Raw genomic sequence first — 27,490 nt, 5'->3', positions numbered from 1 at the left:
CAAAACTACGTTTTTCGTTGGAAGAATAAAAATAAGAGGCATTGTGAGTAAAATTGCACGGATAGGGAAAGAAGAGGTAGCGATAGTTCTGAAACAAATTGGACCAGTTAAAATTGATAGAGATGGCAGTAATCAAAGTAAATACAAGCTGTATCCCATGTGTTCTGTTCTTATCAGAGAACAGAATACCCCATTTGTCAGTATTCCAAGTCACATTGTTCACAGCACCAGTTTCGATGAGCTCTGCGATGGTTTGGGGTTAATGGGATTTAAGGTATTCTTGTTTTTTGAGGCGGTCTCCAGGGTTTCCCCTATGTACCACAGTAGCGTCTGAGAAGCAATTTTTTTCCAAAGCCGGCAAGTGTTGGTGTGTAAAGTGTGTTCGTGTCAAACGGCACCAGGGGTTCCCCCCATCTCCGCGTGGTTTTCTTTGTGGGTGTAATAGATTACTGTTAAGGCCAGAGATTTAAAAGTGTATGGGATTTGGAAGTATTGTGCTGGGCAAGTGTTGGTATGAAAATTTATGTGTGTGTTATGTTAAATGTTGAGTGCCGGCACCTGGCAACTTTGCAGCCAGAGGACAGTGAACACCTGGTCCGCTGTCCCCTGACTCCCATCCCATGCCACATGGAGGCGTTCCAGGAACCACAAACAGGTAAAGACTCTTAGTGGGATAACAAGAAAACCTAATCCTAATAAATAATGAATTGTTATCCTAATAAATAATGAAAAATTAAAAAAGGAAGGAACATAGCGTGAGAAGTAGGGGTAAGGGAATGGATGGGAAAGAAAAGGAAAGCAAGGGGATGAAAGAAAAAGATAGGTCCCAGAAGAGGAAGTCAGCAAGAGATTAAAGATTAAAAGATACTAGTGGACAAAGCTTACAGAGTTCAGTAAGGCCCCACAGCCAAATTAAATGTAAAACTAATATACACATTATTTACAAAGCCAACAATTTAACATTTCTCTCAACTAGAGAAGAATAGACAAATTACTATTTACAGCAATAAATAAATACCAAATTTTGTTATCAAAACTACAATCACTTTTGGAGATTAATTTAATTTAACCCTTGTAGGAAGGGTGCTTTCACTCCTGCACTTATGCGAAGAAATCAGAACACTCATAATAAGACAGTAAAGAAAACTAACATTCTACAAGCAATTATGATGAAATCAGCTTTAGCATGTAAACTGCATCCATTTTAGAGGATACACTTTCATTAACTCTATCAATTAGGTTAACCAACACACATATACCTAAAAGAGAACATAAGCATACAGCAAAGTCCTTTCCATGCTGAAATCTTCAAGTTTCACATACTGCCCAACAAAACAACAAACACAAAAAAATCAAACGTTATCCTAAGTTTGGTCCTTCCAATCAACTCAAGACCAAAACAGAAAAAACATCTATTACTCACACTAAGCTAGATACAGAGTTCTACGGATCTTGTCTCATCCACAACTGCCATATCTACAGCTTGGACAAACCAACCATGAGTTCCCACAATACTTCTGTAAGCCAAATTTGGATACATGGAAGAGAAATCAAACTATGTACAAATCAACTCTCATATAGAGTTACTAACAGTAACTCTATATGAGACATATAGAGTTACTGTTATCAACAGTGCAATCCAAGTTCAATAAACATAAAACTCAATAACATATCAGTTTCAAAAACAATAAAACCAATCATCTGTAGGGTTCGAGCCCGTCACCACCAAATATGGAGGATGCGGAAAGGTCAGGGAATGACCACCGCATATCCCGGAGCAATATGGCCTTAGTTGCTAATGCTCCTAAAAACCAAAAACAACAAAAACAACAACTCTGATTCAGTCCTAATATTATTAGGACTATAATTTAACGTTTTGCAATACAACAAAAATACATTTAATACTCTTTTAATAAATACATTTAATAATCTTTCCAAGTTTCATTCCAGAATCATTAATCTGGACAGACACATGGACCCTTAATTTCGGTCCAGAGATTATTTACAACTATGTACAATGTTCCATTCATAAAGCAACCAGCTCATATCCAATCATTGTCTACTATTAATCTTAGAATCCAAATAGAGTGTACATACTAATAAAGTAATTTGACAATAGAGACCTATTAAATGCTCAATTATTCCTATGTTCTATTATCTTATGAGATGCAATAGGGATTACCTTTATTTTTTGCTATAGGATGGCTTCTTTCGACCAACTCTCCTGGTCCAACGCGTTAACGATTAATTTGTAACAACGATACGATATTTATAAAATTATTAGACGTCTTCCCCACTGTCAGAACAGCAGCGGGCCAACCCCATAATTTTAATTTTAATTTAAAAAAAAAAATTTAAATGGTGTAAAAAAGCTTAACTGCATATAGAGCAATATTCGCTTCCTTCTTTTAAATTGGACTAAAGCTTTTCGAAACTACATGTTTCGCAGGAGTAAGTTTTTTTTTTTTTTTTTTTTGTTTGCTCTTATTCCTGTGAACATGTAGTTTCGAAAAGCCTTAGTCTATATGCAGTTAAGCTTTTTTACACCATTTTTAAATTTTAATTTTAAAATTTTAAATTTTAATTTTAACCTGGGCCTTTTCCATCTATGGTGGGCAAGAGGATGGTTATAACCACTGTGCTTCCCCGAAAGCTGAGACACTATTAGAGTAAATACTGCTTCCAAGTCAGTTTCTCGTACATTATTGTGACTTCTGCATGGTTTATTGCAACAAATAAATTCTACGAATTAATTTTTAAACACATTTTAATATAAAGTGTTTCTTCTGTTTTATTTTTTTATATTTATTATTATTTTTTATTTTTGCAAAATCATTAACAACCGTCAAAGTTCGTATTCCAAGTTAGTTATTGCTGGAATGAGTGGTGTGGAGAAATTTTCAAAAAAAGTTATAGAAATACTTTCGAATTTATTTTTACAACAATTGATTTAATGCAAGGGCATTTTAATATATTTGATGTAGTGAGGCCTCGGAATGAAGAGGACCTAGCACCTGCCAACACCAAAATATGGCCGCGGGTGGTAGGATCTGCTTTGTAAGACATAGGAGTGTTTTCTGTTATTTTTAGAAGGCTAGAGGAGTTTAAAATGGGCCTGAAATGACTAACAAGCATGGCTGTTAGTCATTTCATTGTGGCCTTTTTGCCAATGGTCTAAATTTATAACTTCCACTGAGTTGGAAAGGAATGTTTGGAGAGAACATCATTGATAATTTCAAAGAGTATATCAATGATGACTAGGCACTGTAGCATCTGACAATGAATTGAGGGACGCCTTTAATGCCTGAGGTGGGAAATGCTGGGATGGACTTGACAGCTTCGATCATTTGCTGTTGCTGTTTAGAGATTTCTCTTGTGGATAGGATCTCGACATTGACTGGAGACTTTATATCTGACAAATATAAAACAATGAAAGACCTGAGAAGTGAGATGGCGTAGTTGAGAGCGAAGTTACATACGGACACGCACTTTGAGTGATCATGGTTCAAGCTCGTATGACTACTAAATGCAGTGCTGTTTCTTGTAGTATTTTTTTAGTTTGTAACCTCCTCTGACTATATGTTCGTAACGGAATATAAACAAAAAAAAAGAAAAAAAAAACTCAGAATGTTCAAATTTGAAGTAAAAAAGAAAATGCACAGATTTAAGTCCACTAGTGTATGCATTAAATGAAACTTTACACTGCTGTATTTTTCGAACAAATACATTTATTTCAAAAATGGGTGAATAAAAATAACTGAATTGTTCAGTTCGTTTTTAATTGAACTGAAACTTATTGAGCTTTTTGGGTTTTTTTTTTTTTTATATTATGTAAAACTAAAACTTGAAATAGTTGATATATTTTCTGCAAACAAGTTCTTTCGATTTTATTAAAATTGAATAAATAGAAATCTAACAATTGTTTATACTTATTTCAAGTTATCTATGTATATATACTTCAAGTATATATGCATGTTAACACTGTGTGTAAAATGTGCATATTTACCTATATAATCGTTTCTTTTATGTGTTTTGTGTGCTGAATTCAGCGGTTCATCTGTTTTCTCTAGTGTCGATTTTTTGGTGGCAACTGAGGGGTTTATATTTTTACCACATTTATATGTATTGTATAAATGCGTGCAAATACTATTATATAAAAGCCCGAAGTATTCGTATAGTAAGTTTTTTTTTTACAATTTGTTATGGCTACCAAACGAAGGTGTAAGTTATCTTTATAGTCGTTCTTCGGACCTAATCCATAAGTTTATGGATTAGGTCCGAAGCAGGCGAAGGGGCATTAAGTTTTCAGTGCATACGAAGACAGTTTTGAATCCATGACAAGTTCTGAGCACTTAATTTCTGCTGCGTTAGTTGTAGGTCAACCTTAGAGGGATGGTTTCTTGCTGGTCGTAAACGTAAGCCTTTGCAATATCTCGCGAATATGGAGAGAGCCAGTAAAGCATCATAACGACTGTTACTTTTGTATGGTGGGTATATCAGAGTTTAGAAAATTTTCGTATCGGAAAGCTGTAGTGTATTTCAACAAACCATACTCAATTGCTCCAGTTCCCAGAGCAAGAGAATGATACGAAAAATTGGACGGGTAGGGGGGGTATTAACTTGAAACCGGATAATGCTAGCTAGTGAAAGTAGAAGTTATTCCGGTTTATGATGGACTGGAACCCAAACTCTTTTTCGAAAGGGGCGAAAAATGTTATCAGCTACTGATGATTTGTTCCAATGTATTTAATCTTAGTTTTCTTTAATATTTTTGTAAACCATAATTCATAGCATCATTTATCGTAAATAATACAATGTTTTCATTTAAAGTTGATCAGTGCAAATGTGTCTTCTTTTTTTCTGACTCCTTTATTTTTTTTTTATTTAAATTTATTGATACTATTTTTTTTAATCGTTGCGGTGGTTTTAAATTTCATTCTGCGTCCTTCATTCCTTCCCTTACTTATTTGTCTCCAGAAGCAAGTAGATGCAAATGTTGCTTCTCGCAAACATTTGTGTCATTTATCCAGCCTGCTTTTCTAGGACAACCATAATTCAGGTCAGTTGTCTCTATCGCTATTTTAGTAACAGTGATGACCGCAGTTTAAAATTCTTTCTTTAGTTCTGTTTCGCGTATTTATATCACACAATTACAGGTCATCGACATAGTTCAGTATGTCGCTTTATAATGTTTTTTGTTTGTTTCTAAACCACAAATATAATTTTCTACAAATTTGTTTCTTCATGAAGGTCACTTGCCTTTTGCGTCTGATGACATCAAACCCAAAAGGCAAGTGACCTTCATATTTATAATATATGTTATTTCTCGCTGATGGGGTTCCACCCGGTGACAGGTTTGGTGTTACTGTTTGTCAAGAAACTTTCTGACTATCCTACTAATATCAGGATTGCTACTTTCTGGAGTTTATTGTAGGTATTCTCTGGGAGAGCTATTGCTGCCATGCCAGCTGTTATGTAGGGTCTTTGGCGCCATACTGGTGGCTGACACGACATACCCTCCCCCGAAGGAGTATGTCTTGATATATGAATTCTTCGGTGATCCGGAGTAGTTGCTGGAGTTGCTTCTCGGTTGCCGCGTAGAGCTTGATGTCATCCATATACATCAGGTGGGAGAGAGTGTGCAGGTTTTTCCTTCCTTCCTCTAGGTTATATCCATACTTGCTGTCGTTGAGCATGGTGGATAGCGGGTTGAGTGCTAGACAGAACCACAGTGGGCTCAGGTCATCTCACTGAAAGTTCCTCCCTGATCGGGATTGGTATGGTTGGGTTATTCTGGACCTTGATGGTAGTACTCAATTTCGCCATGGTTGCTTCTAGGAGGTTTGTCACTGTCGGATTGACTTTGTAGATCTTCAGCGTCTATATTAGCCAGCTATGAGGCACGGAGTTGAAGGCCTTGCGGTAATCGATGTAGGCAGTGTACAAGTTGGGGCGCTTCTTGTATAGGCTTGCTCTATAACTGCGTCATCAATGGTTAATTGCTCCTTACATTCTTTGATTATCTGATTGCATCTTTGCTGCTGTTCGGCCATGATGTTCTGGCTCTCCAAGTCGTCCGACATATTCTTGGTTATGCAGCTGGTCAAAATCTTGTACATCGTTGAGAGACAGGTTATCGGCCTGTATTTCGCCGGGTTTCTTGTATCTTGGTCTTTAATCTTCAATTATATGATTCCCTGAGTAAGAAACACTGGGATTGTCTCTCGGTGATAGGTCACCCAGAGACAATCCAAGAGATCTATTATTCTGATGAACTGTTCGTGTGTGTGCAAGTGAACTTGTATCAGTAGATGTGAGCGTTATGTATTCCAGGGGTTTGCCAGCTGTGGGACTTCCTGATTGATTGTTGTACTTCTTACTTCCGAATGTCCCATTCTCTCACCTCTTGTACGTTCTTGGTTTTCTTCCGTTCTATTTCTATCAAGTGGGCTTGGCTGTTACGTCTTACTTCATTGCACCATATGTTTCCCCAGAACTCTTCGATCGTCTTCTGCTCGGGTGGTCCGTTTTCGTCTTTCCCGTTTTGTCCGATACTCCTGAAGTTTCTTTGGTTTTCAACGAAGATTCGGTTGTTTATTTTCCTGTGAGAACTCTCTTTGTAATGGCGTCGTCTCATGCTGAGTGCGAGGAGGTTCTGCTTCAGTGTGTCTAAGTATTCTCCGATGCTTGGTCTCGTGTTTTCTGATGGCGTTGTCTTTCTTGAGGATGTTCTTCACTTTTCCAATCAATATCTTACTCTTATTACTCGATTGGAAGTTGGTCAATTGATTTGCAATCTTGACTCGTAATTCTTTTATCTTCTGCTGAAATCTTTGCCAAGTTGGCGGTCCTTGTTTTTTCGTTTCTTTTGCTGCTGGTCTCTCGATTCTCTTCCATTAATGTGGGACTTCCCAGCTGTATACTGTGCTGCTATGGCACAAAGTATAAGGCTGTGTGGATAGCCTCCAGTGTTGCACCGTTGTTGTCGATCTAATGTGCTATTATTTGCCGATTTAGGTAGTCTGCGACTCTCCATAGGTTTCTATTGGGTCTCTGCTCCGGTAATACTTGGATCTTTGTGGGGTCCATTCTTTCGAATTTTGTTAAGGCCTTCCACTTGTGTTCTATTCTGGATATCATGACTTCGTTCCTTTTCACTTCAGCTGCCCTGGGTTGTATTTATTCTTGCTCTTCCTCCTCTTGTTCCATGTTGTCCATGTTCTTTGTAATTCGTTGTTATTATTGTTATTATTTTGTTTTTGTAATTTTTGTAATACAGACTGCAGAAGCACCTTTACATAACTTTGTTCTGGTGCATCAGTTTTTACTCAATCTTAGTTTTTAAAATTTAGGCTTTTTTTTATCCAGTATGTATTTTAAATTTTACAAGATGAATACAGTATATGTGTATTCAGTAAGCTGTAAAGTGCGGAAAGAATAATATTTTCTCCGCTGTCGTGAATTTTGTAAAATTCAAGAAATTTCGCTCTATTATATATTATGTCCAAAAAAATGTATGCACACTTTGATTGTTAATAATTTCTATGTTTATTTTCATAAATTCAATTTTATAATGAAGAAAAAATGTGAGAAAAAAAAATATGCCTTAACGCAACTGATCAAAATTGTCCTCCATTCTCATCCGGGCATTATTGACATCGTCGAGAAACTGAAGTGCATACATAACCTTAGATATCTCTTGATATTGCTACACATTCTGCTTCAATAGCTTGCCGTAATTCATTGTTGCTGGTTTTGTGGCATTAACTTTATCTTTGAGGTATCCCCATAAATAAAAATCCAATGGCGTTAGATCTGAAGAACGCGAAGAGAACTCAACACTGCCTCTTCGTCCAGTCCATCTGTCTGGGAAAGTTTAATCTAGATAAGCCCTAACATCGCGATGAAAATGGGAAGTGCCCCATCGTGTTGAAAATAAAATTCATCATCATCCTCAAATAGCTTACGAATGTGTGGGACAATTGATTCCTGAAGCAAGTTGAAATAAACAGCACCAGTAACAGTTGCGGTTTCACGAACAGCTTGTCGGATAGATTTCCTTGGTGTTTGTCGAAAAGTTCCAGCACCCCTTTTGATCTCTTGGAGGTCTTCCTGATCGTTGCCTGTGTACATTTTGCACAGTGCCATCCGCTTAAAACTTATCACGAATATGTGAAATTGTGAGACGCGTTGGTGGCTCAGTGTGTATTCATTCCTAAACTGTCTCTGGACTTCGTTGATATTTTCCGACTTCCAATACCACTTCAACACAAATTTCCGCTGTTCAAATGTAAGTCTTGTCTTCTCCATTGTTACCACCAACTTGCAACTGAAAAAGAAAAAAGGTTAACTGAGTTATGGGCTGATAACGTGTGCATACAGTTTTTTTTTCTTTTTTTGGATACCCATATATACTTAGACGTTTTACAAAGGAAGTGATTGCTCTTTCTTTCTTTTCTGACCATGCGTGCTTGCAACACAGTGCACATAATCACCATCCTCCCCACATCGAGTAGAAAAAAGGCCCGGGTTCGAATCCCCTTAGTAAGAACTTTTATGGGCTTTTTTCACTCCGTGGCTGAGTTAGTTGGTCTCAGGCGTGGGTTGCAAGATTTCTTACTCCGGAAACTCGGGTTTTTGGTTAACAGCAAAACTGGAAAATCGACCAGAGAACACATGCAATTTATGGATGTAATAGACATGGGCTTACAAGTTCTTCTTGGGTGGCCCTAATATGACAATTTCTCCTTTCTGATCATCGCCGTTTTATTGCGATATTACAATCACTCTGTAATGGAGAATGAATCTAGTTTTCGTGCAGGCTAAAATAATATATTATTTTAGCCTGCATGGGGAAAAAAAAACCCCATAAATTCCGATAATTGCTGTCGTCTTTAGTACAATGTCCTCTGTAGCCGAGTGGTCAGACTAGAGTGCAGAAACACACACTCTTTGAGTAAATCGGGGTTCAAGCCCCTGACTGCTAAATACGGTCAATCTGCCGACTAGCGTGGTAGATTACAGTCCATTTCCCTCAACATGAATTATTGAGGAGGTTTCCACCCTGCAGTGGATTGATAATGGCGGCTGCAGTTTACCTTTTTTTTTTTTTTTTTCCTTCTTCTTTCAATACAATGAGAGATGTTATATATTTGTGGCAACGACCTTACAGTTACTGTTCTAAGGCCGTGGACCAACACATTTCCAATAGCGGTCACATCAAAATCTTCATGATGACTGCACTCGTTAAGGCATATTGGCACCTGTGCTTAATGAAGTATATCAAAATAAACAGAAGCAGCTGTATGAAACTTGGAAGTCGACAAGAAACACAGAAAACTCAATAATGGACCGCGTTGCTGATTCTATCTTGCGTACTCTTTAACAGAACAAAATCACTAAACATAAGTATTACTAGCTGGGAGTCTGCTGTACCATCAAAATCATGAACTTCCAGAGCAGACTGAACCAGTGGAATGATTATAATACGTAGCCCTCTTTCGCGAACTCCATAATGGCAATCCTGAACGCGCATTGTGTATTATAATCATTCCGTATTTCAGGAACTCCATAATTTGACTCTGGAAAGCTCATACTGAAAAAAAAAATATGTATAAATCTTCCGGAGTCAAACAATACTAGCACACTGTCAAGAATTATATTTAATAAACAACAGCTAATTGATGCCATTAATTTCCTTCCGGTAATCTCAGTTGTAGAAGCTGAGGCCCCACATTTCCGAATAATAGTATAGTTTTAGGTCGTGTAAATGAGTTAGTATAATGTTTTTTAGCATATATTTATGGAAGTTATTTTTTTATGCAGAACTTTGAGGAAATGACCCTGGACAATGACTCAGACTGGACGAATATTTTGGATAATCAGCCTATTATTTTAAATGATCGGATGATGAGTGATGCCGTACAGTCGCCGCACATACAATCAGAACACAGTTACTCCCTAACATTAAGTGATGAACTTCCACATTCGCCTTTTAGTATCCATCAAAACATCAAACTAGAAGATTATGGAAAAGGTAAGTGACCTACAGCATACCAAAAATCTTATAAGCTTCTTGAATGTAAATCACTTGATTTATAATGTTTAATCTTCTTTGAAATGTAATTTATCTGATTCTCCGAATTGTAATGCAGGAATGCTGAAAGGGTTGTTCACAAAGTAGTGGCATACACGCTCTTATGAGCAGGAATCACGTGGCTTAATTAATACGCTCTTATGAGCAGGAATTACGTGGCTACGTATTGATAATGGTTGATAAGGCTACGTATGAATGGAGACAGGAAAGTTATGGGCTTATCATCCCTGTCTGCAAAATTCAAAGATGAGCAAGATGGAAGTGACAAAAAAATTATAAAAAGAAAAACGTAAAATAGGGAAAACTAGTGTATAGTATATTTAACAAACTTTAGAGTAGAAGCAAAATCTCCATTTTTTTTTTTTTTTTTTTTTTAATTCTGATTGTTTTCATCCAAAAATCTTTCTTGTTCTCTTTTTTTTTTTTTTTTTAAGTTTTATAACATATTTTTATATAGATTTTGCATTGAAAAGTTTATAAAACTTAAAAAATTTCTGTTCGGTATTGAACGAAATGATTCGCAATTGCCGCCATTCTGCACGTTGAAATTTGTACGGAGCCCATCTGGTTGTTGGATATAACCTTTGATGTAACTGCCTTCCAAATAAGGGGTTAAGTCACATGTGGCACAATAAGGGTAATCTTTTCGATTCGGCACTGTGCGTAGGGCCTACGAAAAAACAGAGACTCGAAAAAATATTCAAGTAGAATTCAACGGTTTTATTCCAACAATAAAGTTCTACAAACTAATTTTTAAACACAAGATGAATTCTTTCTTTTGCTTTTTTCTGTTTCCAAAATCGTTAACAGCGATCAACGTTCGTATTGCGAGTAATGTACAGCTGGAATAAGTGTTGTAGAAATAACTTTAAAACCAAATTTATAGACACTTCGAATTTCTTTCAAAATAACAAATATATTTAACGCAAGGGCATTTTACTACGTTTGATATGATGTAGTGAGAACTACATCATATCAAACCTCGGTTATGAAGAGTACCTAGGGCCCACGAACACCAAAAGACGAGCCTGTACATAATACGATTTCCAACTCTTTGAACATTCCTCTCTCTTTCTCTCCCGCACGCGCGCCGTAATTATTCGTAACAACAGCCTTGCTTCTGTCTTCCGTATTACGGAGCAAAATGCTGAAAGGCAACATTATATTTTACTGAATAAACCTGTTACACAAAATTCCCGCGCTCTCCCTCCTTTTACTTCATCTGATTTACGAATGGTTCCTAACCACGAAATTCGATCACTTGTTGATCACCCGGAAGAACTTCAAACATTCGGGAAGACAAAGAATTTATGATTACTTTTATTCAGAAAATCCTTTTTTTTTTATACTCACGTTTTAGAGCTTACTTTTTAGCATATTTTATCATTTTTATACAAGATTTTTGTATGGAAAATTTAATAAAGCATAAATTATTTTATGTTTAATAGTTTGGTGTGACATAAGCATAGGGAAATCAAAATTGAGAGTAGGAGTGTGCTATAGGCCTAATGACTCTGATGAGTATAATAAGATATTGTACAGGGAAATAGAGTGGGCCAGTAAATCAGAGAGTCTTATAATGGGGGATTTTAATTTCCCAGATATTGACTGGAATTTGTGGGTTGGTCACTCGCACACTAGCAAGGCTTTTGTGGATTTATTGGATGATTGTTTTCTACATCAGCATGTTCGTGAGGCAACAAGAGGGAGCAATACTCTTGATCTGATTATCAGTAGTGATTCTTCATGCATTAAGAACCTGCAGATAAATGAACCACTAGGTGGCAGTGATCACAGTGTGTTGAAGTGGGATTTACTCAAGGAGGTAACTACTATCAGAGGTAAAGGGAAGGGTTTTTGTTTTCGTAAAGGTGACTATGATGGTCTGAGACAGTATTTAAATTCTATACAGTGGGACCAACTGATGATGTTACCAACAGCAAACTCAAAATGGGAAGCATTCAAGGAACTAATCTTGGAGGCTACCAGGCTTTACATACCAACTAAGAAATATTGTTCAAGGTTTAGGCCTAAATGGTTGTCAGATGAACTAATGAGACATGTGGCAGAGAAGAAAAATGCATGGGATACATACAAATTAATGGGTGACATAGAAGCCTATGATAGATATAAGTTGGTCTGTAACCAAGTCACAAAGGAGATTAGGCAGGCAAAGGCAGACTACGAAAAATCCTTGGCAAAGGATGCAAAGAAAAACAGAAAAGAGTTCTTTACATACTTGAACTCGAGAAGGAAAGGGATGAATCAGATTGGTCCACTGGATATTGATGGTTCAACAGTTGAGGATCCTGCTCAGGTGGCTAACAATCTAAACGAGTATTTTGCATCTACATTCACGCATGAGGAGTTATTCAGGAAGGAGAATGATGTAGGTAAAGTAAATATTGGCAGTGAGCTGGATGATTTTGTAATAACTGAGAGGAAGGTGGAGGAGAGATTGTTGAGGATAAACATAAAAAAGGCACCTGGGGTGGATGGGATCTATCCAGTTATATTATTAAAGGAGGCAGCAAAGGAAGTATGCAAACCCCTAGCCATAATTATGAGAGCTTCTTTGGACTCAGGGGAGGTACCCATAGACTGGAGATGTGCAAATGTAACCCCAATTCACAAAGGAGGATCAAAGGCTGACACAAGTAATTATAGACCTGTTAGTTTAACTTCTGTTCCAGGTAAATTAATGGAGGCACTGGTTAAAGAAGCACTGCAGGATCATCTAGACAAGAATTCAGTTATAGCTCAGACGCAGCATGGTTTTGTTAAGGGCAGGTCTTGCCTGACCAATTTGATTGGATACTATGATGTAGTCACAAAAGAACTGGATGCAGGGAATAACTTTGATATTGTATATTTGGATCTTAGAAAGGCTTTTGATACTGTTGCACATGGAAGACTGCTGCACAAATTGGAGCAGTGTGGCATTGGAGGCAAATTGCTGCTCTGGATAAGGGGATGGTTGAGTGGCAGAAGACAGAGAGTGGTAATCAATGGACACTGGTCAACGTGGACTAATGTTATTAGTGGAGTTCCTCAAGGTTCAGTGTTGGGTCCATTGTTGTTTTCGGTGTTTATGAATGATATTGATGATGGGATATCAAGTTTAATGTCTAAGTTTGCAGATGATACAAAGGTTGGCAGGGTCGTTAAGGGCACTACTGACGCTATGCTGCTGCAACAGGATCTGGAAAGGTTGAACAGATGGGCTGAGAGGTGGCAAATGAAGTTTAACATTGACAAATGTAAATTACGCATATGGGAAACAGTAACCCCAGAGCAATGTATCAACTCTGCGGTACTACACTGACAGTGGTGGAGAATGAAAAGGACCTGGGGGTATTTGTGCAGGCAGATATGAAGTTCTCTGAGCAGTGCAGACGAGCTGCAAGAGTAGCTCATGGTGTCTTGTCAATGATATACAGGAATTTTTCTAGCAGGGATAAGGAGGTGATTATTCCCTTGTATAAGGCAATGGTTAGGCCACATCTTGAGTACTGTATACAGGTCTGGAGGCCTCATTTCAAGAAGGATGTAGAGCTGCTGGAACGGGTACAGAGAAGGGCAACAAGATTAGTAAATGGAACAAAGGGTTGCTCTTACGAAGAAAGGCTTAAGTTTTGCAAATTACAGAGTCTGGAGACTAGGCACCGGCGAGGTGATCTGATAGAGGTGTATAAGGCTTTGAATGGTTTGAGCATGCTCAATGCCAATGGGATTCTTCATCTTTCTCAGAATAATCACCTGAGAGGGCATAAATTCAAATTGAGGAAGGACGGATGTCGGATAGATGTGCGGAAATTTTCCTTTGGCCAGCGGGTGGTTGGTTGGTGGAACCGACTTCCATCACTTGTTGTTGAAGTTGATAGCCTAAACAAATTTAAAGCTCAACTGGACAGGTATTTCGAACGAACGGAGGGGTGAAATGGGAGAGGGTTTTTTTTTTTTTTTTTTTTGGCTGATGCTGAATAAGCTTGCTTTCTTGCATCATATGCCTCTACTAATGCTAATGCTAAAATATTAACAAACTTCCACTATTGTTTTTTAGATGCGTTCGCATTATTATGTACTCTCAATATGGTAAAAGCTGCCGATGCACTTAAACCCTACAACAACAACAACTTCCATTTTCACAAGGTCCTAGTCACCTCAGTTTATACAGAAATTTTGTAGGGCTTGAAAATTGGGCCTCATTTACTTCCCTCTAACGTAAAGATAATGTACTCTGGAGATTAATGGCTAATGAAGTGGGCTAATGAGAAACTCTATTCTCAATCCCCGGATTACTATCACTGAAATGGAAGCTGCCTTGCGAATCTGAAGGATGTCTCCCTTTATTCCTAAAAGGACACACACTTTCCGTCTTCCTAATAGATTCCTTCCGACTTGATTCTGGACACCTCAGTAAAGTGCTAAAACTAATATTGATGCAGACTTGCACTAGTTTGTGAAAGAAAAAAAAATAACATAATCAACTTACAGAGCTCAAATTGCCATCCTTGAGATTGCTTGCTTCGGCCTTCTGCTTTGAAGATTCATGGATCCGTAATGAAGATGATCCCTACATCCGCTTTACCCATTATCTCCTGTTGATGTCTCGTGTATATGCACCGTATCCTATAATTATCCCCCCCGAGGAACTGTACACATCAATGTCCAACTTTTTTTCTTTTTCCTCATTTATTTTTTCAACTTCCTTCACACGTATTTCCTGAGGATTACAATCTATAGAAATTCAAATCTAATGTCAACAAATATCAACTTTCATTTTCTCATCTTTCAACCCACGCACGGTACTGAATACTATAGGTTCTAATACTTTTCGTGTTTGGGGTTTCATTAAAAGGAAAAATTTGACAGATTATTAGCGGAGATGGAAAGGTGAGGTGGGGTAGTTTTTTTTTTTTTTTTTTTTGTCCCGGCTGAGGCTGTGTAAATTTGCTGCTTCCCTGCATCATTTGTCATTACTAATACTGATTTTTATTTATTTATTTATTTCGAATGCATTTCTAGTCAGGATCCTTGGATTTGACTTGCTAATAGCACCCGGCCTTGAGACTAACTAACTCAAGATACTGAGGAGGAAATCCACGACTACCGACAGGTTTCGAATTCCGCACACTCCACTCAGTACAGCCTAGCGCTCTTGCTAAGTAGGCTACTGGGGCCTACTAGTGTTAATTCTTGTTGCAATGCACTGGCGAAACTACCATATCGCTACGATATCTACCACTGCGAGGAGCCCGACGGCTGGTTGGTATGGTCTTTTAAGACAATACCAAATATCGCCGTTTACAACTGAAGAGCGATCTTTTCAAAATTAAAGATAATCAAAAATTATTTATGATAGAGTTCTTGTTGGACTGCATCAAATAGCTATTGAATATGATATTTTTGATTATATAGTATTAATATCCTTGGTATGGTCGTTTAAGACGATATCAAGAGAGTAATGAGTTCTCGTTAAGTTCTCGTTTAATTGCAATTATAGGTTTATTATAGGATAATTATTTTTCGTTTATAAATTCTAGTTTGTTTTTGTTCATGCAAATATAAAGAGCTATAAAAGTTTCATCTAATGATGCCTTCCTTTTCAATCATTTGATCTCTAAATTTACTCTTTTGAAATACTGGAAAAATTTCGAAGTATGCACCGGATGTGGAGAGAGTTTCCAAATATTTCTTTGCTTAGTAGAAGATATTTATTAATGCGCTGGAACAAAAGTCCCTTGGTGACAAATTTACACTATAAGGATGATGAGAAACAACAATAAATCCTAGCGACGAAATTCTTCCCGGTTTTTTATGGCTGCAACGAGGTCGTGCATTGTCACATTGAAACAATATTGCTGTATTTTCAGGTCTTACAGTGATTCTTTTCTTAAACTTGTCTGTCTCAATTCTTCAAGATTTTATGGTCTTTTTTTCACTCCGTGGCTGAGCTAGTCGGTCTCAGGCGGTGAGAGTAAGGGCCCCCTCCCCACTTAAACTCGGATTTTTCGTCCAGAAAATGACCAGAGAACATAGGCAGTTTACGAACATAATACACATGGGCAGATAAGATAGCTCTTGGGTGGCCGTAATGTTACAGTAATTTTTATTTTTCATATATATACACAACTGTATATACACAACTTTATATACACAACTGTATATAGATTCTCAAGAAATATATTAATCAATTTATATACAAGATTTATACAGGATGTCTCAAAAATACACGGCATAACTTCAGGAATGAGTTCCTCATATGTAGACAATAAAAATATTTTATATCAACATAGCTCCGGAAATGCTTGGTTTCCGAGTTTTGAAGGTCTGTCTATGACACTTAACTGTTCACATCACCTTATAATAATTGTTCAAAATGTCCGCCTTCTGCCTGAATACAGGCCTGAATACCACTGGCAGAACATTACTCGCGCAGGGTAATCTGCTGGTGACAAGGCCTGTACCCGTTGCAGATGATAAGGATACAGTTGGTGTTCTCGCAACACTCTCCAAATAGTAGAACGTTGAACAGCCAGTTGCATTGCTATTCTGTGTGTGTGCTGATTCCAGGAGTGGCATGCACAACATCCAAAATCTCCTCCTCTACTTCAGGAGTCGTATATCTTAGTCGTCCTCTGTCGGCAGCACGAGATGTAAAGGTCCCATGTTCACAAAGACGGCGATGGATACCTTAAAACGTTTTCCTGTCTGGACATCTTTGTTCTGGGAACCTTTCGTGGTACAAACGACGAGACTCCAGACCATTGCCGTCTGCCAAACCGTACATAAAATGCATGTCCGCTTGCTCCTGATTTGAGTACATGGTCGGAATGGAAATCCACCAGATTCTGTCAGTACCTTGTGATGAAGGAAATCGCCTGCGGGAGATAAGACATTCCGGTTAATAACTCGGGAACCAAGCATTTCCGGAACTATGTTGATATAAAATATTTTTATTGTCTACATATGAGGAACTCATTCCTGAAGTTATTCCGTGTATTTTTGAGACACCCTGTATACATACTCATATATGTGCTGCAGCCCTTGTGTGTGTGTGTGTGTCCTGGTATGAAGGGTGGCTCCCAGACAAAACCCCATCTTCACCTAGCACTTCTGTGGATAGCTCAGAATCTCTGCGAGACAGGCCTGAAAAAAAAAAAATTGTGTCAAACCATTTTGCCCCAGGGAGAAACCAACACCTGGATCAACCATTCTCTGTGTGTGCTATATTTCACAAATTCCGCACCCACCGGAATATTATAGTAATGTGGACATGTGTTTATGTAAGGGACAGCTCCAAGAACGTCAGCTCAACTCCGCCTCGTATCTCTGTGAAGAACAGTATCACTACAAATGGGCCAGATATGTGAATGTGTTCTGTTGTAATGTTCTGGCCGCTTGGCTACCCAGAAGCATCAGTCACCTGGACAGATAATTCTGGGTACTCGTCCACACCACGGGAAGGTGGGCCAGTTCCAGTAAATGGAACACCTATGGTCTCAGAGTATGAGACCAAAAAAAAAAAAAAAAAAATTCCTTCTCTGGGACCCACTCCAGAGGGGGGGGAAAAAACCCGAAAAGAAGAGAAAGAAAAGAAAAAATAAAATAAAAAAAAATAAATAAAAAACTAAAAAAAAAAAAAAAAATTATAATAAAAACCGAAAAAAAAAAAGAGAGATAAAGTAAAGAAGAGTAGATTTTCCAGTTGTGCAACCATTAAGAACGGCAGCATCAAAACACTTCGATGCTTCCAGCTAGATGGATTTTATCAACCGTATCACTGGAATCATACTTTTCCTTAGTTCAAACACTTCTTTCACAAATACCTGGAACATCAGAAACTTACTACGGTCTCTTAAAAATATAGCTTCTTCTCCTGGAGCTATCCTGGAGCTATACTCTCAAGAATTTCACATATCACTGTCATATATTCGACAATCATATAGTATGTGCTGCCAGCCTTCCCTGGCCCCGCAAAACAAAGGTCCGTGTTACTTAGTCCTAATGCATATAATCTCTAGGCGCCTCCGTAGCCAGGTGGGAAGGAGCAGCAGTGCGTAGCACACGCTTCTTGATTAGACCGGGGTTCGAGCCCGTCACCACCAAATACGGAGGATGCGGAAAGGTCAGAGAATGACCACTGCATATTCCCGGAGCAATATGGCCTTAGTTGCTAATGCTCCTAAAAAAAAAAAAACCAAACCAAATATAATTTCTCATTCATTGACACGTGCCCTGTTAACAAAAATGACGACTGTAAACTAGGAGTAAAATCACGTTTGGGATAAACAAGTTGGTCACTCTTCCAGTAGGTATGGTATCCCATCTTGTCTGCCATAAATTGATTACTTCATTCATATATCTTTTCTTTTCGCCTCTACAGTCAGAGCGAATATTTATCTCTATATCAAAAAATTCTGTAGGAATTTCCCCCCTTAATACGGTAGCAAAAAGCACGATACAACAAATGTAGATCCAAGGGTAGCGCTCAGGCCAACGCCTGCAGCGCGGCAGTGGACACCGTTCTGCACACTCTTAGAATACCAAGAAGCATGATGCGCTGTATGGAATTTAGTTTAGCCCGAAACCAAGCTATTTTAACTCAATGTAACCAGGCTCCTTCAGCATACGTAATTATAGGAAGGAATACTGCCTTGTAATACAGAAACAGTATTTTATGTGATAGGCCCCATTCAGATTTTGACATTCTAATGATAGCAACAGAAAATTTTGCACTGGAGTACTCGTATCTGTTTTATTTTTTAGTTTTCGTTGCATCAGGACCGCCGCTAAAATTGAGGCCTCCAGACCTGTATACAATACTCAAGATGCAGCTGACTATGGCCTTGTACAAAGGGATAATCAGCCCATTATACCTACTAGCACAGTTTATATATATCATTGACAAAACCGCATGACACAAGTCTGCACTGCTCAGAAAATTTCATGTCTGCCTGCACAATTACCCCCAGATCTTTTTCATTCTCCACTACTCTGAGTGTATTACCACACAGTTGATAAGTTATTCAGAGATTATTTCTACCCATATGCAGTACCTTGCATTTGTCAATGATAAACTTCAACCGCCATTTCTCAGTCCTTCGACATAGTTTTTCTAACTCTTCTTGCAGTAGCATAACGTCATTAGTGTCGTTAACCACTCTGCCGACCTTTGTATCAACTAACACTTGATATCGATTGTTCAACTATTGATGATCCTGCTCAGGTAGCTAACAAACTAAATGAATATTTTGCATCTAAATTCACACATGAGAAGTTATTCAGCGAGGGGAATGCCAGAGGTGTATTCAACTCTGGCAGTAAGCTAGAGAATCTTGTAATAACTGAGAGTAAAGTGGAGGAGAAATTGTTGAAGATAAACACAAGAAAGGCACCTGGGGTGAATGGGATCTATCCAGTTATATTAAAGGAGGCAGCAAAGAAAGTAAGCAAACTCTTAGCCATAATTATGAGAGCTTCCTAGGACTCAGGGGAGGTACCCATAGACTGGAGATGTGCAAATGTGACCCCAATTCACAAAGGAGGATCAAAGGCTGACCAAGTAATTATAGACCTGTGAATTTAACTTCTGTTCCAGGAAAATTAATGGAGGCACTGATTAAAGAAGCACTGCAGGATCATCTAGACAAGACTTCAGTTAGCTCGGACACAGCATGGTTTTGTTAAGGGAAAGTCTTGCCTGACCAATTTGATTGGATACCATGATGCAATCACAAAAGAACTGGATGCAGGGAATAACTTTGATATTATATATTTGGATCGTAGAAAGGCTTTCGATACTGTTGCATATGGAAGACTGCTGCACAAATTGGAGCAGTGTGGCATTGGAGGCAAATTGCTGCTAAGAATAAAGGGATGGCTGAGGGGGAGAAGACAGAGTGGTAATCAATGGACACTGCTCATCGTGGACTAATGTTATTAGTCGAGTCCCTCAGGGTTCAGTGTTGGGTCCATTATTGTTTTCTGTATTTATAAATGATATTGATGATGGTATATCAAGCTTAATGTCCAAGTTTGCAGACGATACAAAGGTTGGCAGAGTTGTTAAGGACACTACTGAAGCTATGCTGCTGCAACAGGATCTGGAAAGGTTGAGCAGATGGGCTGAGAGGTGGCAAATGAAGTTTAACATTGACAAATGTAAAGTACTACATATGGGAAACAGCAACCCCAGAGCAACGTATCAACTCTGTGCTACTACACTGACAGTGGTAGAGAATGAAAAGGACTTGGGGCTAATTGTGCAGGCAGATATGAAGATTTCTGAACAGTGCAGACGGTCAGCAAGAGTAACTCATGGTATACAGGAATTTTTCTAGCAGGGATAAGGAAGTGATTATCCCCTTGTATAAGGCAATGGTCAGGCCACACCTTGAGTGCTGTATACAGGTCTGGAGGCCTCATTTTAAGAAAGATGTAGAGCTGCTGGAACGAGTACAGAGAAGGGCAGCAAGATTGGTGAATAGAACAAAGGATTGCTCTTACGAAGAAAGGCTTAAGTTTTGCAAATTACAGAGTCTGGAGACTAGGCACCGGCGAGGTAATCTGATTGAGGTGTATAAAGCTTTGAATGGTTTGAGCATGCTCAATGCCGATGGAATTCTTCCTCTTGCTCAGAATAATCACCTGAGAGGGCATAAATTCAGATTGAGGAAAGACATGTAGGATAGATGTGCGGAAATTTGCCTTTAGCCAGTGGGTAGTTGGTTGGTGGAACAGACTTCCATCCCTTGTTGTGGAAGTTGATAGCCTAAATAAATTTAAGGCTCAGCTGGACAGGTATTTCGAACGAACGTAGCGGTGAGATGGAAGTGTGCTTTTTTTTTTTTTTTTTTTTTTTGGCTGATGCTGCATAAGCTTGCTTTCTTGCTTCATATGCCTCTACTAATGCTAACTACAAACTTTGATATAAAGCCTTTTATCGATATCATTAATAAATACTGAAAACAAAATGGTCCCAGCACTGAACCCTGGGGGAACTCTACTGATAACAGTACACGGAGAGCAGTGCTCATTAATAACCGCTCTGTCTTCTTCTACTTAACCATCCATTTATCCATAGCAATAACGACTCTTAATGCCACATTGCTTCAGTTTATACAGCAGTCTTTATGTACAACAGTATCAGAACCTTCCTGAAATCCAAGTATAAGATATCAAAATTATTTTTTTTTTGCATCCAGTGCCTTCGTAGACAAGGTCGCCCCTTAACAAATCCATGCTGTGACAGCAGCATGCCCGTCCAGATAGTCCTGTATTACTTCTTTAACTAGTGACTTGATTATTTTCCCTGGAACAGATGTTAAGCTAACAGATCTGTAATTACTCATGCCACCTTTTGATCCCCCTTCATGAATTGGGGATACATTTGGACATCTACAGCCCATAGAGATCTCTCCTGATTCCAAGGATGCTCTCGTAATTATGGCTAAGGTTTTTCTCTCCCCCTTTGTTGCCGCCCTTGGATAGATCCTGCCAACCCAGGTGCCCTTTTTTATGTATAGCTTCAACAATTTCTCTTCCACTTGCATTTCAGTTATCACAAAGTTATTCACTTCCCGTTAAAGTTTCTAAACTTCACACTGCCGCTTGTCTCAAGAAGAAATTACGAGACTGTTGCAATAAAATAAGTATAATGAAATATTTTATACCTCACAAGTTGTTCCCTTGAAAATCATTGCCTTGGACTTGCACACATTCTGTTCCATACATGCCTTCCAAGCACAGAAACATTTCTGAAAGTTATCTCCTGTAAGTCCTTTTAATGCTTCAGTCATATTTTTTTCTGGATGTCTTCAATGGGCATTCAGAAATGTTGTTAATAAAATATTGTTAATAAACTTGATGAATTTGAGGTACTGATTAAGTCATCAAATGTAGACATTGTAGAGATAGCAGAGACATGGTGTCACTTAGACATAAGTTAGCTGAATTTCTAAAGCAGTGATTATGGGGAGTGCATTGTATACAGGAAGAACAGATAGGACAGGAGGCATGAAAATTAATGCCTCTTAACTAAGAGCATAGTTAAGAGGCATATCAAATCTAAAGCAGTGCATCCAGTCGACATGGGGGATCAGTGCAATATTTAGTCAGTTTGGTGTTATATAAGCGCTGGTGCGATATTACCAAATTGAGAGTAGGTGTGTGTTATAGGCCTAATGACTGTGATGAGTATACCATATACTGTGAGTATACCATATAGTATACCATATACTGTGAGTATACCATACAGCTATAAAAAGAAATAATGGGGGATTTTAACTTTCCAGATGTTTACTGGAATTTATGGCTTGGTCACTCACACGCCAACAAGACTTTTGTAGATTTCTTGAATGACTGTCTTCTACAGTACCAAGTTAGAGAGGCAACAAGAGGAAGCAATACTCTTAATCCGGTTAGCTATCAAAGGATACATGAGAAATATACTTTGTCAATTTGCCTTGGACATTTTCCATTTTATGCGGTTTTCTGAAGTTACGGAATGTGATGTTTGAATTATACAGATTCATGGGTAGTGGTCACTGTTCAGTGGATCGGAGAGCAGATAGAGAGATCTATTGCAGAGACTGTTCCTGTTGGGAAATGAATGTAAGTTTGTGAACCAGTATTTAAGATGGTTAGATTTTGTCTGTCAATGAGTTGTCCTCGTCCATCTGCACTGGGAGAACCAGACAATGGATTTGTCTAGTTCTCCCATTAAACAGAAAGGGGTTGGCAACTGCAGAATAAGATTTTCAAGTTCATGAATGGTACGAGGATGACTTTAGGATGGCGTTAGGTAGATCGAAACAAGTGTCAGAGTAATGTCAATTACTATACTCGTAGCAACAACTTCAATAAAAGCATTCTGAAAGAATGCATGTACAGGGATTCTTGAATCTATTTTTTTTTTCAACCAGTGTTATCAGCAGTGATTCTGTATACATGAAGAATCTACAGGTAAAAGACCCACAATTGGGCAGCGATCAGTGTACTTGGATTTCAGTATACTAGTGTGGAATTTAGTTAATAGCATAACTACAGTCAAAGATAAAGATGGTTGCAGGATAGATGTGTGGAAGTTTGCCTTCAGTCAGCGGACGATTGATTGTTGGAACAGGCTTCCATCTTTGATTGTGAATGCTCATGGTCTCAATGAATTCAAGGAATAACTAAACAAATTTTTTGTGGACATGGATGGGAGAAGTGTATAGTGTTTTATTTTATTATTATTATTTTGTTTTTTTTTTTTGGCTGATGCTATTATTTAAGCTTGCTTTCTTGCATCATTTTTCACTACTACTACTAACTCACTTCGTAGCTGGCAATTGACTGAGACCGACAAACACATTAATGATTGGATGAGTTAATCAGTCTCAGACGTCGATAACAAGGTTTTCCCCCTCCCTTGAGTTTTTAATACAGAAAAACATGAAATTCGTCCAGAGAACAGCAATTTATGACCATAATACACATGGGCATATTAAGTTTGTTCATTGGTAGCTCTAATATGACAGTTTTTTTATATTATTATTATTATTAAGTTTAAGTGCATAGGTGTGAATGGATTGCGGTTCCTTGTTTCCAAAACTTCTATATTTGAATACCATTTATCTGGTAATTTATAGCTTATGAAGAACGTGTTCCTTACAATGGTCTTCTGGCAACTAGTAGACTTTAGAACGCTCCACAAACATTCAGTCGATCCCCCCCCCTCAAAAATATTACTTTCCCACATGATGGCTTCAAGTTTTTTTTTTTTTTTTTATGAAATTGTTTTATGGTGAAATTCTTTGCTACTGTTGCTTGTCTTCCGCATAATAGTAAAGAATAAACGATTCATCGTCAGTCAGAAATTCTACAGCTGCATTGTTTTAATCGTGTCTTTAAAGAGGCATTGTTTCTTTGTTACTATACTTTACAGTCCTCACCCGTTTATAAAGTGCTATATACAGTGTGTGTGTGCGCGCGCGCGCACGCACATCCAAAGAGATAAAGTAGCAATTATGGGACGTAGCAAAGATATCACAGAGTTTCAAAGGAGCATGATTGTTGGAGCTTGTGCGTCGGGTGCTTCATATCGGAAACAACACGTTTTGTCAGTTGGTCACGGCCCACTATGGATAAGGTGTATAAAGAATGGTATCAAACCACCTCCTGCTGACAGAACTGTAAAGGATTGCGCAAGGTTCAAGGTAAGCAAAGGGTGCAGCGCATTGTACGGACTGCACGGCAGGTCATTTTGCGACAGTTCACATTGTAATACAATATGGCGAAATGCAAGAATAACGTTCCAAATGAACCGCACACTCAGATGTATGGAATTCCATAGCAGAGACCACCAAAGAGACACTCTCTCCTCACTACTGATCATCGTCGACAGCGATTGCTGTGGTGTTAACAATATGCTGGTTGGACACTGGAGAACTGGAAACTAGTGTGCTAATCTAATGAGTCAAATACCTGGTGCAATAGTCCTCCCTCTGGATTTGGAGATATACACCACCTAGCCAAGGGTACCAGCAAAACCTGCCTCGGTTACATTACAGACTCAGCAAATGATCGTGCTGCAGAAAAAAGAAGGCTCCAAGCTTACCTGGTTCAAGTGTGATAAGAACGATGGAATCACTCCCACACTGGAGAAATTACAAGGAAATTTGTGTCCGACGTCGGCCGAATCTTCTCCAAGGCACCGAGCTGGTTCTCACTGGGACTGTGGCCAACATATCTTTTAACAGGGCACGGTCAACGCTAAGCTGTCTCTCCTCGGGATAAAAGAGGATCCTTCCTGCGTTTGCGGAGGCCTGGAGAGCTGACAGCACCTCCTGTACGACTGCCAGCTTTATAACGACCTCCGCAACACCCTGATAAAACTGACCTACTTACCCAGAGGACAGGAACACCACCTGCTAGACACAAGGGAGGAATATTTGGCATTCTCCGACCAGGAGCTCTTCACGAGGCGGAGGACACTTGTTGTCGTGGAACGCCACTGACATACCCCCACAAATGCGACAGCTTTACTGGAATGAACATAAGCCCTATGTATGACAATACTACCGGACTTGACATCCACCTGGACCTGACACTAATGGGTGCTCAAGATCACGAACGATTTGATATCAACCACTGGAGCATGACGAACGGCAGATGGACAGCACAGTCGGACCTGACACTGATGGACTCGAACCAGTGTGACATTACCTCATTACAGACCTGGATACCTACCATGACCAGATGTTAACCAATGACGTCCCTGGCACACCACACGGGCGATCTGCTCCACGCTCCCTTGCGTGGTTATTTTACTCCTGTTCCCTGGCGTAGGGAAAAGACGGTTCTCTTTCCCCCCTGCCCCCTCTTTCCTCCTGGTGGGGTCTGGGCCAGCCTCACTGACCATATTGGGGTGTCGTTTTCTCTATCTTCCCCATATTTCTACCTTTCACCCCCCAGTCTTCAGTCTCTCTCCTACTCTGCCTATACACTAGCGTACGCCCCCACACAAGTTCCAAAGTTTAATTACGTCCAAATTACATCGTTTATAATCCATTTGGCTTTTTCAATCCTAGCGCTCACCCCCCACTTTTTTTTTTTTTTTTTTTTTTACGTAGGAACTAGCCACTGAAATCTCAGGAAACTAGGTGGCAGGGTGGCCTGCCAGAGTAAAATATAGAGCTACTGGGTACCTGGCCTGCCTCCACGAGGCCAAGTGTGGGCAACGGTGGGTCCCAATAATGGCCCAACGGCTAAATGGCCAGAAGAACAACGGTACATAACGCTACACATATACATAGCCCATACACTTTTAAATCTCTGGCTTTAACAGTGAACTATGACACCCACAATAAAAGCAATTTTACCACATACGAAGGCATTTGTCGGTGTGTTACACCGACAAATGCCTTCGTATGTGGCACAAGCAACACGAGTCCACGGACCCATTGTACATGAGTTCTTGGCTCGTGCCCACTATTCAAGTAGGCGGCGTTGGTTTCTTAATATGAGACATGTTTTGCTGGCAAGAACTAGGACCCCTGATGCATATCAACCAACGATTCACGGGTGTGTGTGTGTGTGTGTGTGTGTGTGTGTGTGTGTGTGTGTGTGTGTGTGTGTGTGTGTGTGTGTGTGTGTGTGTGTGTGTGGCATAGTGATATCGCCACCGTCCTCCCCACACCGGGTTTTTTCCCGGCAACTCTGGTTTTTCGTCCAGCAAAACAGGCAAATCGACCGAGAACACATGCAATTTACGGATATAATATAAAATGCACAGCAGATGAATTTAATTATTCGGGTGGTCAAAAAATAGTTTGGTTTTTTTGTGTGTATGTGTTTCATGTCTATGGTGGCTCCTAGGCGTGTGCCTATCTCCACCTAATGTCTCTGTGATGGAACACAGAATCTCTGTTAAACGAGCCCGACATAGGATTAATGTATGTTTGTGTATGTGTTAGTGCGGGTACTGTAGTATGTGTTGTTTAAGTCAGGCCACTTTGCCACCAGGGAGCAGCTAGAACCTACATAGCTGATTCCTGGTTCGCAACCTCGGCACTTCGTGCTGGGCCTGTATCAGCAGTCTGTGCAATAACGCACAAAATCCCGCATCCACCAGTGTGTTTTACCGGCAGCTCTTAGGAGACCATCTGCACCCTGCCTTGTTGCATTTTTTCCCGGACAGAAACGGGATCTTCCAAGATGATAATGCGCCATGCCCGAACCACTTGGGCACAGTAAAGATATTGCCTATCTTGATTGACCTTTAAAATTTGCCTGACCTCAATCTAATTGAACACTTCTGGGATGTTTTGAAACGGGAAGTGAGGCGTGTGGACCCGCAACCATCATCTGTTCCAGTACTGTGGAAAGTCTGGCTGCAGATTCCTACGATATTTTCAGACGTGGAGTCATTGACTAGGCGAATAGCGGCTGTTATCCGTGCGGACGATGGCCCAACAGCCAACACGGTAATATCTAGGTGTTCATAATACAGTTCTTATTCAGTGTATATAAAGGAAAAAACAATGTTAATATATATATATAGGAAAAAACAATGTTAATATATATATATATATATATATATATATATATATATATATATATATATATCGTTGTTTTTTTCCTTTCAATTTGTTAATTGATTCCTGAAGTAGTTAACCCAAATTGTAGGTATACAGCGATAAGTTTTTGTATATTTTCTTATGTGTCTGTACTCTTTAATAATATACCATACTTTACCTACACGTTCTTCATATATACAGGTATGTCTTTTGCGATACTCTTCCCCAAATTAATACATAAATTTAACAAATAATATTAGGATTTAAAATAAAAAAATTAAATTATTTACTTTATTTTAAGAATTTAAAATTATCATTATTATTACAA

General features: G+C 38.9%; 1 protein-coding gene across 1 annotated transcript in view; it reads left to right on the top strand.

The window, feature by feature from the left end:
• The window catches only part of LOC150084516 (cyclic AMP-responsive element-binding protein 3-like protein 1), a 266,005-nt gene that overhangs the window by 178,151 nt on the left and 60,364 nt on the right, over positions 1 to 27,490 (top strand). Inside the window, exon 2 of the mRNA XM_090376271.1 lies at positions 9,826 to 10,036. Within this exon, the coding sequence (XP_090232397.1) occupies positions 9,826 to 10,036 (211 nt within the window). The remainder of the gene's footprint in view (positions 1 to 9,825; positions 10,037 to 27,490) is intronic.

Source organism: Mastigoproctus giganteus, chromosome 6 (genome assembly GCF_048544385.1).
Source record: "Mastigoproctus giganteus isolate SK-2022 chromosome 6, ASM4854438v1, whole genome shotgun sequence".
Classification (NCBI taxonomy): Eukaryota; Metazoa; Arthropoda; class Arachnida; order Uropygi; family Thelyphonidae; genus Mastigoproctus; species Mastigoproctus giganteus.
Note: the sequence above shows the minus strand (reverse complement) of the source record. Positions and strands in the feature narration are given on the sequence as shown.